Below are 20835 nucleotides of genomic sequence, written 5' to 3'. Positions count from 1 at the left end.
ACCGCAACATCGTCATCAAACCAGCAGACAAAGGAGGGGCCACCGTCATACTGAACAGAACGGACTACTGCAAAGAAATGTACCGACAACTCAACAACCAGGAACACTGCAGACAGTCACCCGCGGATCCGACCAAAGAATACACCTGCCAACTGAACAGACTGATCAAGACCGTGGATCCAGATCTTCAGAGCACCCTACATGCTCTCATCCCATATACTCTGCGTGTTGGAGATCTCATCTGCCTCCCGAAAATGCACAAGGCCAACACACCAGGCCGTCCTATCGTATCAGACAATGGGACCCTGTGTGAGAACCGCTCAGGCTACATCGAGAGCATCTTGAAACCCATCGTACAAGGATCCCCCAGCTTCTGTCGCGATACGACTGACGACTGACTTCTTACAGAAACTCAACGCCCATGGACGTTGACCCAGGAAGATTCCTCGTCACAATGGACGTCTCAGCACTCTGCACCAGCATCCCCCATGATGACGTCATTGCTGCAACAGCCTCAGTACTCAACACCAACAACTGCCAATCTCCAGATTCTACAACTCACCCGCTTCATCCTGGATCACAACATCTTCACCTTCGACGACAAGTTCTTCATCCAGACACACTGAACAGCCATGGGGACCACATTCGCACCTCAATACGCCAACACCTTCATGCATAAGTTCGAACAAGACCTCCTCACTGCACTGGACCTTCAACTGACCTTTTCCACCAGATACATTGATGACATTTTTTTCCCTTTGGACCCACGGCGGAGAATCACTGAAATGACTACATGATGACATCAATAAGTTCCATCCCACCATCAGACTCACCATGGACTATCCAGAATCGGTGGCATTCTTGGACACGCTCCCCTCCATCAAGGACGGTCTTAGCACTTTGCTTTACCGCAAGCCCACCGGTAACCCCACGATGCTCCACTTCTCCAGTTTCCACCCTAAACACTTTAAAGAAGCTATCCCCAATGGACAAGCCTTCTGTATACAAAGGATCTGCTCAGATGATGAGGAAGGAAACAGACATCTACAGACGCTGAAAGATGCCCTCGTAAGAACGGGATATGGCGCTCGACTCATCGATCATCAGTTCCAACTTGCCACAGCAAAAAACCGCACCAACCTCCTCCGAAGACAAACACGGGATACAACCAACAGTTGTCATCCAGTACTTTCCTGGAGCGGAGAAACTACCAGCCTTCAGCACGTCATTGATGAAGACTAACTTCTTGCCAAGGCCATCCCTACACCCTCGTTACTTGCCTTCAAACAACTGCGCAACCTCAAACGGACCATTGTTTGCAACGACCCAGCTTTCAGGAGAACAGCGACCACAACACCACATGACCCTGCCATGGCAATCTTTGCAAGATGTGCCAGATCATCGACATGGGTACCATCATTACATGTGAGAACACCACCCACCAGGTACACAGTACATACTCGTGCGACTCGGCCACCATTGTCTACCTTGTATGCTGCAAGAAAGGAAGTCCCGTGCGTGGTACATTGGCAAGACCATGCAGACGCTGCGTCAATGGATGAACGAACATCGCGCGACAATTGCCAGGAAGGAAGGTTCCCTTCCAGTCGGGGAACACTTCAGCAGTCAAGGGCATTCGGCCTGTGATCTTTGGGTAAGCGTTCTCCAAGGCGGCCTTCAGAACGACAACGCAGAATCGCCGAGCAGAAACTGATAGCCAAGTTCCGCATGCACGTGTACTGCCTCAACTGGGATCTTGGATTCATGTCACATTACATTCACACCCCACCATCTGGCCTGGGCTTGCAAAATCCTACCAACTGTCCTGGCTTGAGACAATTCACACCCCTTTTTTTTTTTAATAAACATTTTATTGAGGTATTTTTGGTATAGTGACAACAACAAAAGAAACGATATACTTGAAACCATAAACATAGTGCAAAAGCCATTTACCTCTCGTACAGGTCCCACCCTTATTGACCCCTACTCTAATCTAAACTACTACCCCCCCCCCCCCCCCCCCGTTGCTGATGATTAATTTCCCGCAAATAAGTCGACGAATGGTTGCCACCTCCGGGTGAACCCTACCAGTGACCCTCAAGGCGAACTTGATTTTCTCCAAACAGCGAAAACTAGCCATGTCTGATATCCAGGTCTCCGAGTTCGGGGGCTTTGAGTCCCTCCATGCTAATGGTATCCGTCTTCGGGCTACCAGGGAAGCAAAGGCTAGAACGTCTGCCTCTTTCTCCTCCTGGATTCCAGGGTCTCTGACAACCCGAAAATCGCCACCTCTGGACTCAGCGCCACCCTTGTTTTTAACACCGTGGACATGACGTCCGCAAACCCCTGCCAAAATCCACTAAGCATTGGATATGCCCAGAACATGTGGACATGGTTCGCCGGTCCTCCCGCACATTTTGCGCACCTGTCCTCCGCCCCAAAGAATCTGCTCATCCGGGCCGCTGTCATGTGAGCCTGGTGAACAACCTTAAATTGTATCAGGCTGAGCCTGGCACATGTTGCAGACGCGTTGACTCTACTCAACACGTCTGCCCATAGACCAACCTCTATCTCACCTCCCAGCTCCTCCTCCCACTTGCGCTTCAGCTCCTCGGTCTGCGTCTCCTCCGACCCCAAAAGCTCCTTATAAATGTCCGAGATGCTTCCTTCTCCTACCCACCCTCTGGAAACTACCCTGTCCTGAATCTCCCTTAGCGGTAGGAGCGGGAAAGTTGACACTTGTTTACGAAGGAAGTCTCGTCCCTGCAGACACCTGAATTTGTTTCCCCTCGCCAACCCAAGCTTTTCCTCCAACGCCCTCATACTCAGAAAGCTCCCCTCTATGAACATATCCCCCATCCTCTCAATCCCTGCTCTCCGCCATAACCGGAACTCCCCGTCCATACTCCCCGGGGCAAACCGGTGATTATCACATATTGGGGCCCATACCGATGCTCGCACATGCCGCCTCCACTGGCCCCAAACTCTCAGGGCCGCCACCACCACTGGACTGGTGGAGTACCGTGCCGGCGGGAACGGCAGAGGCGCAGTTACCAATGCCCCAAACTGGTGCCCTTACATGAAGCCGCCTCCATACGCACCCATGCCGACCCCTCCCCCACCACCCACTTCCTGATCATGGCTATATTCGCCGCCCAGTAATAGTTACTAAAATTTGGCAGTGCCAGCCCGCCCTCTCCTTACTCGCGGGGTCTTGCCCGCCCAGACGAAGCCCGTGATCACTCTGTTGACCCGCTGGTTCCAAATCAATGCAAACGGCATCACAAACATCTTCCATCAAACACAAAACCGGAAAAGTTTTACAAAAACAGAGAAACAAAAAGAAAAAACAAAAACATGAATGTTGCAGCCAAGTTCAAAAGTTCTCAATCCATCACCAGCCCTTTCTTTTTCGCAAAGTCCAACGCGTCCTTAGGCGACTCGAAGTAGAAGTGCTGATCCTTATGCGTGTCCCAGAGACGGGCTGGATATAACAGTCCAACCTTCACCTTTTTCTTAAAAAGGATTGACCTGATCTGGTTGAAACCTGCTCTCCTCCTGGCCACCTCTACACTCAGGTCCTGGTAAACCCGCATGATGCTATTGCCCCATTTACAGCTCCGTGTCTGCTTGGCCCACTGTAGAATACGCTCCTTATCCGAGAACCTGTGGAATCTCACTACCATTGCCCTCGGAGGGGGGGGGGGGGGGGGGGGGGTCTCCCATTTGCGGCTTCCTCGCGAGTGCTCTGTGAGCCCTATCCACCTCCAAGGGCCGGGAGAATGCCCCATCCCCCAGCAGCTTCACAAACATGTCTGCGATGTATGCCCCAGCGTCCGTTCCTTCGGACCCCTCCGGGAGCCGGACGATTCTTAGGTTCTGCTGGCGGGACCTATTTTCTAGGTCCTCCACCTTCTCCAGGAGCTGCTTCTGCTGGCCCCTCAGCATCCCCACCTCCAGCTCCACTGCAGTCTGATGTTCCTCCTGCTCAGTCAGCGCCTTCTCTACCTTCTGGATCGCTCGATCCTGGGCGTCCAATCTATGCTCGAACCGCTCAATCGACTCTTTTATCGGGTCCAAGCAGTTCAGTTTCTGCATAGCAAAGCCTTCCTGAATGACTTGCATCAGCTGCTCCATAGACTGCTGGGTCGACAAGCCAGAGGTCCGAACCTCCGCCATGCTGTCTTCCATTGTAGCTACAGCCCAAGCCTTCTCTATCTTTTTGTTTCTGCTCTTACGAACACTCTTAGTCCTTCTCTCCATGCACCGAAGTGGGAACTCAGTAAACAATTGCCACTAACATCTGTTTTACAATTCAAGTCTGGTAGGAAAACGGGGGCAAGGTCCAAAAGTCCGACCAGAGCGGGAGCCACCAAATGTGCGACTTACTCCTTCATAACCGCCACTGGAAGTCATCAATTCACACTTGTTTAACCTGTGATTATCCCTCTCTCCAGGCGCCATGTCTGGACCTGTTAAGACAATTACCTGCAAAGACTCTCGTTCAAAGCATCATCATGCATCGTTGAATTTGTATATATATGTGGTTGAGGAACCCACCTCTTCATTCACCTGAGGAAGGAGCTGCACTCCGAAAGCTAGTGATTCGAAACAAACCTGTTGGACTTTAACCTGATGTTGTAAGATGTCTTACTGTGCCCACCCCAGTCCAACGCCGGCATCTCCACACCAAGGAGAATGAACAACAAGATCATGGGTACATGACCACTTCCAAATTCTTTGCCAAGTCATGCACTCTTCAGACTTCACCACATGCTGCTTGGCCCTTCATTGCAAGTGGCTAAAATCATGATGTTCCCTACCTAAACATTGTTGTAGCAATAGCATCAGTATGGAAGCTCCGGCTATCTGCCGCTATCATCGAGTAAGTAGAAATGGATAAAAATGTAGCATTGCCTACATCATGAACAAATAAAAAAAAAAGTTTATCAATAATAGCCAAAATGAAAATCAACCTCTAAAGCATGAATAGAAAAGCTAAAGACATCATAACCATAACTATTAGATGGCCTAAAATTTACTTCCCTGTCCATTTTATTAATTGATCCAGAAACTGGACTGTGATAGTCGTGTGCTGTAAGAAATAACTAGTTCTAAAGCTCCTTGAATTTTTTTTTGTAGTGAAAGATGTCTGTTGCTACAAGTTTGTACTTGTGACCACACTACTTGTGTAGACTTTATGCCATTTGTGCTAATCTAACTCCACTTTTCCTGTTTGCTCCTCTTGCTCATTCACAAGCAAGTAATTGCAAAATTTGACACTAACTTATATAATGTAATATATAATCTTTATTAGTGTCACAATTAGGCTTACATTAACACGCAATGAAGTTACGGTGAAAATCTCCTTGTACCGGTATGCTACGGCACCTGTTCGGGTACACTTCAGAGAGAATTCATAATGTCCAATTCACCTAACAAGCAAGTCTTTCGTGGGAGAAAACCGGAGCGCTTGGAGGAAACCCACGCAGACACTGGGAGAACGTGCAGACTCCACACAGACAGTGACCCAAGCTGGGAATCAAACCCGGGTCCCTGGCAGTTGATCACTATCCTGGAAAAAACAGACAAAATTAGATTTAGATTTTTGACTGTTGCTGAAATTTATGAGACACATCTCTTATTCTGTGGAACAGTTTAATGAAATAATGCGCTTAGATGTAAAATTGGTGTTTTATTGGCACTATAAAATCTGAACAAGTTGCATGTTTTCATGTACAAATACAGAGGTATGGCTTACATGAGATTTGCTGAGAATTCAGCCATATGCTAATTCCATTGTATATCCATTATTTTTGCTAATCTTGCTATCTACTTAATTTTCTAAATAAAATGTGTTCCCAAACTGTCATAAACAAAAACATTTAAATTGCTTTATCACCATGCAAAGTAGACTCCTAAACGTTTGCAATGCCACAGTCAAAGTGTTGTTGTTCCTGGGGAGACTTGACCAGTCAGTTGCAAGTAAAGTAGTCAGCTGCGACAAGCTTGGAGGCCTGTTTGAGAGTGCCAAATTCAGGTGGATTCCTGTACTGCCTGCCTATTACATGTCCTATCATGTACTCTCTCTTGCCAGAACCATGACTATTAAAGTAATCATCCCATAAAATATTTTGGATGACATGTTACTACTTATGATGTCAGTTGAGATCTTTGGTGGATTAAAGCCTTGCAATCCCCAGATAGTGTGCCTCAGGAGAGCATTCACCAAACCAATCTTGAAAGAAATGCTAAGGGTGCACTGTTGCAAGGAACAATTTTCTTTCTATCTTCCCTGTTTCCTTATGGGAGTTTCCATCCATTAACCCTTGTTACAGGCAGGGAAACAATTCTGGCCTGCGCTGCTCTGTGGCCCATCAAAAGGACCCAAACCTTCACTAGGGGAAGATAGTTGATCCCAAATAAGGTCAAATGGATTCCCTGTGTGGCTCACTTAAAGGCTGTGGGGAAAAAATGCCACTATGATTAGTTACCATGTATAAAATACACTCTTCTCAATCAATTTTTAGGGCAGAAAATATGTGGTTCAGTACTGGGGGTGAGGGGTTGGCTATTGTGAGCATTGTGTTGTACATGTAGAATAGCTTGCATTCTGTTAACTTTCTGGTGTCAGTTGAATTTCAGAATTATGCTTCCTCTATGCAAAATATAAATCTGTATGGAAGTTCACTCATCATGTCCTTGACATTCTGTTTGACTCCATAGTTAGTTTTGTGCAGAGCTCAAATATGTATTCTACAATTGCTTGTTAATAGCAATAGTAACAGGTGTCAACAATGAATTAATGTGTCTGTTTCAAGGACTTCTTGAAATTGCAGAGTCAGGCCTGTGATAGCTATCGGCTTTTTGGAACTGACCTATTCTGAGGAGCAGAGAGATGGCTGTCAGCTGTGCTAGGAATCTCTTCTCCAAAATTAGCTGTATTGGAGTGATTCCAGGTACAGTATTGCTGTAAACAAAATTTGAGTGGTTGCTAAGTTTTCTTGAAGACCCCTTTATGGACACGTCATAGTCTTTGACTTAATCAAATAATTGCTTGACTAGACACTATGAAATCTTTTCACTGCAGAGTTGTCAGTTTTGACCTTTCTGGCTGTGGCAAATTTTGGGAAACTCCTTGATCGCATGAAGCTTGTGGCTTTCTCACTTTCGTTCCTTGATCTCTGGGTCTGTTCCATCTTCCAATTTAGATTATGCTTCTGGAGCCAGAACCCATGATACAGCAGGGGAAACAACACCTTCAATTCGGCAAACATAATTTTAGTAGGACTACTCGTCTGCTGGAAGGCTTTGATTTATCTAATCTCTTAAACGTGAAGATAGTAATGCTGCTTTCCTTCCCTCCCAACGCATTCTGCCATAAGAAGGATTAAAGGTTAATTTAAAAAAACGTTTTAATTTTGAAGCCAGCCATTATAACTTGCTGCAAAACGTGCATTTCCTAATAATGGCCCCTGTGGTGGGTTAATTTGTTCAAAAATATCTTAAAAATGAAACTTGTTGAATTTATTTTTTATTTTTGTCACAATTAAATTAACAATGGCCATGTCATGCAAATTACAATACCGTGTTGGAGCTGGAGGGTGGCTGTACACGAAAAGAACTAATTGCAAATCAAATCCTGTCCATAGAGTTTTAATTGGAAAACCTGATTACTGCTGCTAAGGTGTTTTTTGTTCTTTTTTGTATTCTGTCATTCTAGTGGTTTAGTTTGAGTGTCTCCGTTAAAGAATTAAGTCAACATATTATACTAGTCACCAAAGACATATTGCTGATTATTACACGGCTGTTGGGTTTGGCATCAACTAAGCTCTCATTTCCTTCTAAACCATCTGTGCATCTCTTTTCCCCCACCTATCACCAAGAAGAGTTTTTTTTTGTTTATTTAAAGCTGTGGGATTCCCTGTTCAACTGAAAACAGCAGTGATCTTGTGAAAGTGCTTTATGAAGCTCTTACGTGATGTCGACAGCATGCCAGATTTTGTGAAATGTCATTTTGCCATGTTTCATAGAGTATTTGTTTTGGAAATGATAGAACAGTTGCGACTGTATACAAATAGAAAAATGGAAATGAATACTGCCTCTTAAACCTGCAGTACTTTATTTTGCAGGTCCTTTACCACTCATCTCAGTAATGATCTCCTTTGACATGAAATCCTGCCTAACTATTTTTTCTTGTCCCTAGGAAATTAGAATACATCTACAGGAAGCTCAACCATATTAGTTTGAACGACTGTAAGGATTGAGCTTGTAATGCATTCCTTTGCTCTGTTTTTCTTACAGGCTTTTTCAGTATTTTTTGTTTGTGTAGCATTCACATCAGATATAATATGCCTACTCTTCATACCAGTGCAGTGGCTTTTCTTTGCTGCCAGTACATATGTATGGGTTCAATACGTCTGGCACACAGGTATGTTCAATTTTGTTTTCCAATTCAAATTGTGTCTTTTGTAGAAAAAAAATAAACTTTAGAATTGTGAATCTTATGAAGAAAGGCATGATTTGAATCGTGGTTGGACGGCATTTGAAAGTCTAGTTTCTAGTTAGCCTTGCTGCCACAACTCCTGATCCATGCCATGTTGCTGCAATACCTGGTAGGGAAGAAAGACATGTTCCTTCCTAAAGGAACTCCATACAATGCTTGCAATACATTATCTCCATAACTAACTTGTGACAGACAGATTGATTTTTTTTTTAACATGACAATTGACAAATACATAGATTATCACATATGGTGTCTGTCCTGCGAAATTGCACAGAATAAGTTTCACTTTGCAACCTCATGGCTTTAACGATAGACTAGTAACTTAACGAATTAGCTTTTCTTTCCCCGTTTTGATATGTTGTTTTTGTAGCACTGAATAAACATTCTAATGCTTTCTCTTCAGCTATTAAAGATGTGCTTAAAAGCCAAAATATTGCATGCACTTTAATATCACACTGTATAGTGTGGTGCTTCATGAAAAATGGGATAAAACTAATATTGTTCTTGTCTTAAATGTGCATTTTTTCTGCGATCTGTTCTTGCCCAAATTGTAATGCATTCTGCCTGGTTTGGGGATCAGTATGTCAAGCAACCAACTATGGAACAGCTTATTTATGATCTAGTTTTGTGCAATGAGACAGAGATAATTGATAACCTGGAAGTAAAAGAGCCTCTGGAGAAGAATGATTGTCTGATAATTTTATATTAAGTTTTAAAGTGATTTAGTTGGGTTTGAAACTAGGGTCTTGTATCTAGACAAATCCAGCTATGTAACTGGCTTACATGGAAAACCAGATGAACAGATTTGATGGTAGACAAACAATGGCAAGCATCTAAGGAATTAATTCATAATTTGCAATGATCATGCACTCCCTTAAGGACAAAAAGGCAAAACTGAAAAATGGTCTAACTGTGTGTGGCTACTTGGGGAAGTATCAAATTAAAGGGAATGTATTAGAATTTTGCCAATAAGAGTATTAAACCTGAAGATTGGGAGGGTTTTAAATTTAGTAAAGGGTGACAGAAACTAACAGACAAAATAGGGTGAAAATAAATAACCAAGCTAGAGACATAAAAAGATTCTAAAAGCCTTTGTTGGTATATAGATAGGGAAGAGATTTGTGAGAGTAAATGGGAATTCTTTTGAGGCAGAGACGAGAGAAATTGCAATGGGAATAAGGAATGGCAAAAATGCTAAATGAATTTCTTTGTATTGCCTTCTTCATAGAAGGCACTGGAAACAAAATGATGGATTTGAGGATATTAGTTTATTAAGAAAAAACCTAGTGGAAAAATAAATGAGATTAAAAGCCAACAAATACCAAGGCTTAGCCTAAGGTTTTAAAAAAGGTGGCTTTCAAATTCTCTGATTTTGGATTAGAATGTAGCAAAAATAATCTATTGTTCAGGAAAGGTGGAAGAGAGAAAACTGGTGACTATGGGTCAGGTAGCTTGACGTGAGCAGCAGTGGGACTACTAGAATCTAATATTAGAGATATGATATCGGCATACTTAGAAAATTATATCATTGAGCAGTGGCAGCGTGGTTTTATGAAAGGGAAATTGTTTATGTCAAATAGGTCAAACGTTTTTTGTAGTTTTAACCAGCTGGGTAGATAAAGGGGAAGTAGTGAATATAATACATTTGAATTTTCAAAAAGCATTTGACAAGATGCCTCATAGGAGGTTATTACACAATATTAGAGCTTATGGAATTGGTATGAACAGAGAACAATAAAATTAAGCAGGTCATTTTTGGTTACCAGGCTGTAACTAGCAGCGTTACTACACCATTCAATGGTTGGCCTCAGGCATGCACAATCTACATCAGTGACTTTGATGAGAGGACTGAGCATAATGTGTTTACGTTTACTGACAGGACAGCATTAGGAGACAAAGTAAGCTACGAGGAAGGCACAGAAATGTTACAAACGATTAAGAGCAGGTTAAATGAATATAAATATGACAAAACTGCAAAGTTATCTACTTTGGGGAAAAATAGAATAGCAATTTTTTTTCAGTGATGTAAGACAGAAATTTTGCTATTCATACGGTTTTGGTTGTCCTTGTACACATCACAAAGTTGGCAAGCAATTAGGAAAGCACATGTTAAAGTGATTTGAGTTTGTGTGAAGAACTCTTACTTCAATTGTACATGATGTGGAGGTGCCAGCGTTGGACTGGGGTGGGCACAGTAAGAAGTCTTACAACACCAGGTTAAAGTCCAACAGGTATGTTTTGAATCACTAGCTTTCAGAGTGCAGCTCCTTCCTCAGGTGAGTCTGAGGATGGAGCTGAGCTCCGAAAGCTAGTGATTCGAAACAAACCTGTTGGACGTTAACCTGGTGTTGTAAGACTTCAATTGTACAGGCTTTGTAGGCATTGGTGAGACCACACTTGGTGTATTGTATATAGTTTCTATCTCCTTACGTAAGGAAGGATATACTTGCCTTCAAGAGAGTGCACCAAAGGTTCACTAGCCTGATCCCTGGAATCAATGAGAATAGATGAAGTAGAGTAGGCCTGTATTTCCTAGAGGTCAGAAGAATGAGACATGATTTCATTGAATCATATAAAATACTTGAGGGGATTAATGGGGTGGAAGATGTTTCCCCTGGCTGAGGAGTCTAGAGCTAGGAGTTACAACATTAGAATAAGTGGCCAGCCATTTAGAATTGATATGAATGAGTCATTCAGTCAGAAGATTGACAATCTTTGAAATTTTCTACCCCAGACAACTATGGATGCCGAGTATGTTCAAGTCCGAGATTAGCAGATTTTTATGGGATAGTTAGTTCATGAACGTGTAGCTGAGGTAGATAATTAGCCATAATCTTTTTGAATGATGGCATGTTCTAGGAGCCCCCTCCTAATACGTGTGTCAAAAAATGATGCTGCATTGGTCATCAATTGCCAAAGCTACTGTGGATCTAGTTGATAAGGGGGAGCCCTGGTTGACTTGTCCTGCAGCTCTTCCTTCTTTGGGGAAGAATTTAGCTTCCACTTGGATGTTTTTTTCCGAGAGTAGTTGCTAGTGTTTTTATTTTATGGACTGCTGCTAATAGCGGCCTTAAATTTGGTGAAAATGTTTTAAAATAAATAGTGCCTCTGATGGCAGATATACTAGAAAAAGAGCCGGCATCTTTCCCAGCCATTGTGGACTCAGTGGCCAGCTCATTCATACAGGTCAGTGATGTGATATGCGTAGTTGTTTTCTGCTTTAGGCTGTGGAATCCAGTTCATGGTATAAAACAGCAAATGATACAATGACACTCTTAAGTCATACTGCCAAACTAATTTGTGAAGGACATTGGATTTACTGAGCATGGTGGGCCAAATGCTACAGCGAAGTGGAAGTAGCTGATGTTAGTTCATTGTCCTTGTTAACGTCTTAACGTTTGATGCCCAATTTATTCTTGTGTGTCGTCTCCTAATTTCATGGCTTTGCAAATCCTATTTTAGAACTGAGTACATTATAAGTCTAACCTGTGAGGCATCAAAATTATGTTTATCCTATTAATTCACTAAATAATAGAAACTGAATCAGTCCTATTGCTAAAACATTTAAATGGATGATTTAAGATTTTAAATCTTCAGCTCAGTATATTATAAATTCTAGGTTGAAAGATGAAAGACAGTTTGTTTTGAGGGTGAATTATATTACCTTATGAAGTGATAAATTTTTCTGTTCTGTCTATTTGGCTTCACCACAGGCAACTACTTGACTTAATTGATAAAATGTGTAGATATTCTTCAGGTAAATGCAATGGTAAAATGCAAGAAATAAAAATCTATTAGCCTGAATTTCTTCTTTCCAACACAGATTTTCTGGTTGATGTGTAGGTTTTTTTCAACTTTTTAAATGATCCGTCTAACTCGAGCTAGAATGTAGAATGCCAAAAATATTCATGACACAAATGTTAATGACAAGCATGAAAGTTATTGGAGAGGAAAGCTCTGCTAGTTGAATGCATAGTTTGTAATCTGATCTAAATTTGGGTAATTCTTGCCGTATGGAGGAAAACGGTTCTAATATTCTCCAGTTCACCTGCTGCTTCAAAAATGCCAAAATGATGGTGAATTATCTAGTAGTCTCTTTGGGTAAGCTCCGTGAAGAAAGCTTGTCATTTAATTTACACATTGGGTTCAAGTTTATTGGAAGGGGGAGAAAAATAAAAGACAAATTCCTAGCTTATAAATGGCACAGCTCATTTGAAGAATCCAATTACTTTGTATTCAATGCTACTTTCAATATTTTCAATTGCAAATACAAGAAATTAGAAAGTAGGGTTAGTTCCTAGCTCATATCTAGCAGCACAGTGGCTAGCAGAGTTGCTTTATAGCTCCAGGATCCCAGATTTGATTCCCGGCTTGGGTCACTGTCTGTGCAGAGTCTGCACGTTCTCCCCGTGTTTGGGTGGGTTTCCTCCGGTGCTCCGGTTTCCTCCCACAGTCCAAAGATGTGCGGGTTAGGTGGATTGGCCATGCTAAATTGCCCTTGGTGTCCAAAAAGGTTAAGTGGGATATTGGGTTACGAGGCTAGAGTGGAGGGGTTAAGTGGGGTTATTGGGTTATGAGGCGAGGGTGGAGGCGTGGGCTTGAGTAAGGTTCTCTTTCCAAGAGCCGGTGCAGGCTCGATGGGCCGAATGGCCTCTCATTGTAAATTCTATGATTTCTACTTCCCTACACCAGAAACCATTGCAAACCCTCTGAGTGTGTGTGTTCATTTCTAGTGAACTACTGGCTGTTAAATTCAATAGGGACCACATTAGGTTCCAAAATCTCCGGTCACAACCCTTCAAACTTGTACGACGAGAAGACCTCTATCTCAGAAGCTAAATCCTGGATCTGCATTGACTATATGCTGATCCACTGCATTATCCATTCCCCATATTTGATTTTTAGCACCTGCTAGTAAGTGGCCTATAATGGAGAAAGGTGGTGGGGGGGGGGAGAAAAGTGTCATCATTTCACCGAAACAAATGGCTTTGTTCTAGCTTACTTGCCTCACTTTTGCATCACAATGTCATTTACTAATTTCCATTGCTGGAATGTGGATGACAGACTGGGAATCAAAGATTAGTGAAATTTGCTGTAATAAACAGTTTACTGTAGCAAATGGCCATATGTAAAGCTTAAGTGATTCCTTTGTGATGCCCCAGTTTCTGAATTTTCCCATCTAAATTTTTATGCACTGCTGTTTATGCAGCTAATGAAAATCATTCTGGGATGCAGCAGTTTGAGGAGCCTTATCTTTGTCAAAAGGCATTTGGCAAACGTGTAACATATTATGTAGCTAGTGGGATGCAAGAAAATGACACTCTTTTACCTTTTCATGAGAAAGGCAGCACCACTTTCACTGGTATGTTAATGGAGCATTGTCTCATCAACTAAAAATTTCAATTATAGGAATAATCTTTTATCTTTTTCAGAAAGAGGAGTGTGTTTACCAACGGTATCACTATGGATATTATTTGTTTATATAGAAGCAGCAATCAGATTTAAAGATTTAAAAAATTTTCATGTCGACCTGTGTCGCCCTTTTGCTGCACACTGGTAAGTTATCTGTTTTCTTGACATCATCTTTGTGCAGCTCTATACAAATGCATGTTATTTATGAGCATGATTGTCTTTTCAGGATCTGTTTACCAACCATTAAAGTGACCCCAGTATCCCTGCATAACAAATCTTTGATTTGTGTAAACTTGTCATTTATTACTGTCTACCCAACACTCTTGCCACATGCCAAAACTGACAGCTACAAGTAAAGGTTTTTAAATATTATGCAGGATAACTTGCTGTCTGAGAGATTCCAAAGTAACTCCATCTTGGATTCTGACACCTTTCACAGCTCAAACTCCGGTTTTGCCATTTGTGGCATCTAAACATTCGGATTACTCCTTTTAACAAACTGATGACTTTTCCAACTATTTTGATTAATTTGTAGTTCCAGGGAATTGTGATTTACGCATGTAGACTTTTCAAACCAGTGTGGTTCTTGGTGTACTTTCTGTTTAAAATATTATAATGTATTTGTATTGTCCCAAATGACTTGAAGACCAATTTATTTGGAAATTGGCAACAAGAACTATTAAAATACTGATGGGAACCCAAAGAACCCTATACATCTCCACACTGCTTGAAATATAAATGTTGTCATTGTGAATGTCAATTATCCCACAAGAAAAATAATTTTAACCCTTGTTTTGATATAATTGCATAAATGGTTAAGAGTAGTGTGTTGCTTAAATAGAATGGTCTGAAAGCAAAAGTAACATGCAGCATTGATTAACAGCTTCAAAATGTAGATGGATAAATATCTGGTTAGAAATTGAATTAAGAAATACGGGGGGGGGGATAACATTCCCCTCTATACGGGGGGGGGGGGGATAACTCATAACTTGAGTCTCTTTTTTTCTGTTTTTGTAACTGTGGAAGACTTGAAAATAACTTTAACTCTAGGAGAGTAATAAATGTGGCAGAGTTCATAATACGGTTTAGTGGATGTGGTAGGATTGGGCTTCAGGACCAAATGATCTTCCTCGTTTCTTGTTTTTAGAACCCTTTTATCGTGGAGAATTTATTTATTGCCTTAATTACATTTATTGAGCTGCCTCTTGTCTTTCTTCAAAGGTTTGAATAGAGTTGGGCTGAATTTAGACTATAATGAAAACAGAAAATGCTGGGAAAACTCAGGTCTTGCAGCATCTATGGAGAGAGAAACAGTTAAAGATTTGAAATCCGTATGACTTCTTCAGAGCTAAAGAGAGGGAGAAATGTGATGGATTTTATACTGTTGAAGAAGGGGTGGAGCAGTTAAAGGAGAAATAGGATAATTGCAAAAACTACCTCCTAGGATCCAAAGTTTCTTTTATCCAGTTATGTTTCAGTAATTGGAGATTTGCAACATTTCCAATTAAGTTAGAGGTGTAATTTACTCATAAAGCTTTTATTTTGGTGAATACTTTTTACAAATCTTTTCATTTGAAAAGAGTCACGAATATTTAATTTGCTCTGTCAATGCAAATTATTGTCCCTAATTTGGCTTTTGATAATTGAATTTCTAGTTGCTTGGTGACCATGATTTAAAGTGTGACTCTTTTTTATTTTCTTCGCTTCATAAATAAAGCATTGGCTATCCTGTGGTGACACTGGGATTTGGCTTCAAAAGTTATGTAAGCTATAAAATGCGATTAAGAAAACAGAAGGAAGTACAGAAGGAGAATGAATTCTACATGCAGCTCCTACAGCAAGCCTTACCGCCAGAGCAACAGATGCTACAGAGGCAAGAGAGGGAAGCCGAAGAAGGTAAGAATCAATTTTTGTACTTCCTATAAACACTGTTGTTCTTTGGACTAGTGCATGTTTTACATCAGAATGGCAGTAATAGGGTGTAGTGTCACGTGAGAGTACCCTTTAAGAAATGGGTGTTTAAGAAATGTACCTTGACGAAATGGAGCTGCTCATGTTACTGCAGTGATGTCAGAGTGTGGGTGGAGCTGAGCTCTGGTTCTGTTTTTTGAGTTTCCGTTTGAGAAAAACTTGGGTGTGTCTGTGAGCTGCACTGTTGTTGATCTCTGCCATGAAGGACTATCTCTTAATCATTTGGTGAATTCAGAAGAATTATAAATGTTTTCAGTCTTGACTGTAAACCCTAATGTGCTCCTGTTTGAAGGTTTGTTAAGTCTTTTGGATGGTAAAAGGACAGCATACAGGTTATTTAGTGTTGTATTCTTTGGGGGGTGTATTTGATTTACTGATTGCTAAGATGTTCTCTGTTTATTTTAGAAAGGTTAACTTGAGTTCATGGAATAAACATTGTTTTGTTTTAAAAGCCACTGGTCCATTTTCTGCTGTACCATATCTGTAGAGTAAGCAGTGTGCTCCCCATACCACAATCTATTAAAAGTTGTGGGTCGGGTGAACTCCATGATACACTTTGGGATTCTCTAAACCCTGACCCTTAACAGTAGTAATTGGTGAGGGTCAAATTCAAAGAAGCCTTGTTCCACCACTAGCTATAGCAGCAGTGTGCCAATTTCCTGAGCTATACAAACTCCAATTTGGCCAAAGCTTTGTAACCCACGTTCTGTTTTGTACCAAGCACTTCTCTCTATCGCCTTTTACCCGTGCCTTTGATTTGACATTGTCTAGTGCATTTAATTCAAAATCTTTGTTTCTTGGGAAAAAGTATTCTTGGGGCAAGGAAATAGTTATAACCCTAATATTCTGCAGTCCCATGGCATTTGATAATATTTTAAGTAAATTGCCTGAGCATTTATTGATCCTTCTCAATGTAGCAAAGACGTGGTTTGCTGACACAATTTGTAGGCTAAAACAGTCACTGCTCCTCCAAATGATACTTTGCCTTTGGAGAGGACAACCCAAGTCAAAACTATTTTAAAAATTGTTGAAATCTTCTATTATGAAGCCTTGAAATAGTTATTGGCTTCTCCTCCATATTGAGACTAGAGCAATCCCAAGGATTTTGATCATTCCGGATATTTATTTGCGAAGACCGCTAAACCAGGAACTGTCTCAACATTGCTTGGGGTTCGTGCATTGCTAAGTTTTGATACTACCTGTAGTTGAGCAGTTGGAGCACCCTCTCGTGTTCTAATTTGTGAGGAAGCTGCAGTCAGAGCCATTCATGTAGGTTTGAGTATTTAAAACTGTTACCGCGCCACTGGGTATCTTAGTATAAGAATTAGTGTACTGTGTGGTTCCAAATTGAGTATAAACTAGTGACTAAATTGTTTCTTTTTGTCAGTCATATCTGTTTCACTTGATATATGGTTCCAGAATTTTATCAGCTATGTTGAGAGCACCATTCTGCCATTCAGAGCTTCATATTTTACATTAATGGAATGAAAGATGGCTTGGATTTCCTTTCCTTGGGAAGCAAACTGTTAAATCCATTTCCAAGCAGATGTTGGAGAATTGACTTCCAACTGTGTCCTCTCCATGTAAGGATTGCAGCGCAGCTTCATCAGAATTATGCTGGTGCTTAAGGCTTTAAATTCTGAGTTATGGGTTGCAAAATCTTGGCTCGTTATTCCCTTGAGTATAGAATATGGAGGGATGATTTGATCGAGATGTTTAAAATTGTATAAAGAGTGGATAGGATAGGCATAGTTAAATTATTTTCTCGGGGGAGGAGGGCAGGTCTCGAAGAAGGGGACATAAAAAACATAACTATCGTCCATTCAGTATCAAATCAGCTACTAAATTTGCTCATCAGGATATTAAAAATCAGGAACCCTTTTCCCCTAAAGGTTGTGGAGACTAGCACTTTCAGGATTGAAGTAGAAAGATTTTTGATAGTTAAGGGTATCGGACAATGTGGAGCAAAGATGGGTGAATGGAGTCTCGATGCATGTTACCACAATCTAATTGCTCAGACCGAGGGCTGAATTATCTGTTCCTGTCCCTTTGTTCCTAGCCTTGACTTAATTGTGCCATTTTTGTCTCTGAACCAGAAGGTTGTAAGTTTAAGCCCCACTTCAAACTTGGACATCACTTAGGCTGACACTTCAGCAGTTTTGAGGTTGTTGTCTTTTGGATGAGATATTAAACTACGGCTGGTAAAGAGTACAAATCAGCAAAATGCAAGATGTTGGGACTGAGTAATGAGCATGTTTTTCAGTACTTATTCCAAGTGTTGACCTTTTTTTATAGCAAAAAACAATATTGTTGCGAGATGCAGGGTAAAGCTCATGATGACTTTGTTCAAATGTTGCATAAGTACCAATTGAACTTCATTTAATTGCACAAAATATTTGGGTTTGACAGCGTCTGTGGGAACAAAAAACAGTTTATGGTTATGATGATGCATTTTCTGTTTTTATTTTTCATGTATTGTATTAATAGATTAACTATTTTTCCATTTTCCCCCAGCTGCTACAGCCAAAGGGATCACAGATATGGATTCTACACAGCTTCCGCAACACAATGGAGGAATTCCGGCAGGTAGAAAATTGACAACAGCTTTACCAGAACTAGAATACAAAGAAAAAGGGAAAGAGAAGGACAAAGAAGCCAAAAAACCAAACCTTGGGATTAACAATAATATTTTACAGCCAGTAGACTCAAAAATACAAGAAATTGAGTACATGGAAAATCATATCTCTAAAAGATTGAATAATGAGCTTGTAGGGAGCACCGAAAACCTATTAAAAGAGGACTCATTTACAGCTGCTTCAAAGAATTACAAGAACGCTACTGGGGGAATCAATTCTTCACCCAGAAGTCACTGCACGTCCAATGGTAGCATCCCTTCATCTTCATCATCTGCTAAGAATGAAAAGAAGCAAAAATGCACTAGCAAGAGCATGAGTACACACAAGGAAATAATGGAAAACTGTATACCTAACAACCAGCTCAGCAAGCCAGACACATTATTACGGTAATCTATCTTTGTATGTTTTTTTTCTTTACCTTGCGTGACCGAGAGACAATGAGTCTTATCTAGTCAGAGAACAGATAGTGCCACCTACAGTTGTATATAAACTGAAAGAATTATCTTGAGTATTGCTGTTAAGTAGCAGAAAATGTATCAATTTATAACCAAGGTGAGCATGGGAGTTGGATGAAACATTTGGCAAGTGCTTATTTTTTTGCCGTTTTTCGCCAGTGTCTGACACATGTATGTTATAAAAATATGTTGTGCACTATTTTAAAACCTTGCATCTTGCTGTGTAACTGAGCTAAATCTTGAACATTCTTTATTTGTATGCCTCTGTTCATCACAAACATTTTGGTTGTAATATCACAAACATTTCGGTTGTAATAGATACTAGTACTTCAACAGAATTTTTAGCTTTGTCGAAACATCTTGGTGAGAAGCTATTTTGTAAACGGCTCAAAACCCGCTATATTTCTTGCAAGTCTATTTCCCTTTAGCAAAAGAGTTTTGAGCGATTAACTATTTTCATATTTAATTATGGTTGTAATTTGAAATTCTTGATGCTACCTATCTGTGCAACCTCTCCAGGCCTACAACCCTCCAAGATATCTGCACACTACTCTGGCATCTTGAGCATCTCCGATTTTGATTGCTCCACTACTGGTGGCCATGCCTTCAGTTGCCTGAGTCCTGTGCTCTGGAGTTCCTTCCCTGCATCCCTCTGCTTCTCTGCCTCCCTTTCTTCTTTTAGGACACACTCCTTAAAAGCTGCCTCTCTGAACTAATTTTTGGTCATCTAATTTTAATAATAATCTTTATTGTTACAAGTAGGCTTACATTAACACTGCAATGAAGTTACTGTGAAAAGCCCCGAGTTGCCATATTCCGGTGCCTGTTCGGGTACACCGAGGGAGAATTGAGAATGTCCAAATTACCTAAAAGCACGTCTTTCGGGTCTTGTGGGAGGTAACCGGAGCACCTGGAGGAAACCCACACAGACACTGGGAGAACATGCAGACTCCACCCAGACAGTGACCCAAGCCGGGAATCAAACCTGGGACCCTGGAGCTGTGAAGCAACAGTGTTACCCACTGTGCTACCGTGCTGCCCCTCGGACCTAATGTCATATTTTGATTCCTGTTGCTCTTGTAAAGAGCCTTGGAATGTTTTATTACTTAAAGACTCTTTATAATCCTACATTGTTAACATTATGGAGTAATTTTGCAGCTGTCAGTGCAAAATTGTCTGTCACCTGCTTTATGTTTTAATATGGAGAATATAAATGGAGAGAGTTGATCCCAGAGCAAGTGAATTTCTTTATTATCTGCACCTTTAATTTGAAATAGCTGTATGGTGTGGAATCAGAATAACAGCTATTGTATGAACATAGGAGTCGGCCATTCAGCCCATCAAGCCTACCATTCAATTAGATCATGGTTAATCATTTATCTTAACACTGCTTGTCCTCATTTTCTCCATATACCATGAAATCAATCAATTTCTGTCTTAAACATACTGAATGATTGAGCTTCCACAGACCGTGGGGTAGAGATTTCCAAATATTCTCCACCTTCCTTGAGTGAGCAAATTCCACCTCATCTAGACCTAAATAACCTGCCCCTTATTCTGAGCCTGTGCCCAGCCAGGAGAAACATTTTATCGACATCTATCCTGTCGCAGCCTGTAAGAAGTTTGTAAGTTTCAATGAGATTACCTCTCATTCTTCGAAACTCTATAGAATACTGGCCCAGTTTCCTCAATCTCTCCTCGTAAGACAATCCTGTCACCGCAGGGTTTAGTCTGATGAACCTCTGCTGTACCCCCACCATTGCAAGTATATCTTTCCTTGGGTAAGGAGACCAAAATTGTGCAAGATACTTTGGATGTGGTCACACCAAGGCTCTATATAGCTGTAGCAAGACAT

At 41.1% G+C, this 20835-nt stretch overlaps 1 protein-coding gene across 2 annotated transcripts in view; it reads left to right on the top strand.

Moving 5' to 3' along the window:
• The window catches only part of maco1b (macoilin 1b), a 176731-nt gene that overhangs the window by 110776 nt on the left and 45120 nt on the right, over window positions 1-20835 (top strand). For both annotated transcript variants that reach the window (XM_072501100.1, XM_072501099.1), the window contains 4 exons: window positions 8305-8431; window positions 13939-14062; window positions 15636-15814; window positions 18404-18911. In XM_072501100.1, coding sequence (XP_072357201.1) covers window positions 8305-8431; window positions 13939-14062; window positions 15636-15814; window positions 18404-18911 — 938 coding nt within the window. The remainder of the gene's footprint in view (window positions 1-8304; window positions 8432-13938; window positions 14063-15635; window positions 15815-18403; window positions 18912-20835) is intronic.

The sequence above is a fragment of the Scyliorhinus torazame genome, chromosome 1 (genome assembly GCF_047496885.1).
Source record: "Scyliorhinus torazame isolate Kashiwa2021f chromosome 1, sScyTor2.1, whole genome shotgun sequence".
In the NCBI taxonomy this organism is placed as follows: Eukaryota; Metazoa; Chordata; class Chondrichthyes; order Carcharhiniformes; family Scyliorhinidae; genus Scyliorhinus; species Scyliorhinus torazame.
Note: the sequence above shows the minus strand (reverse complement) of the source record. Positions and strands in the feature narration are given on the sequence as shown.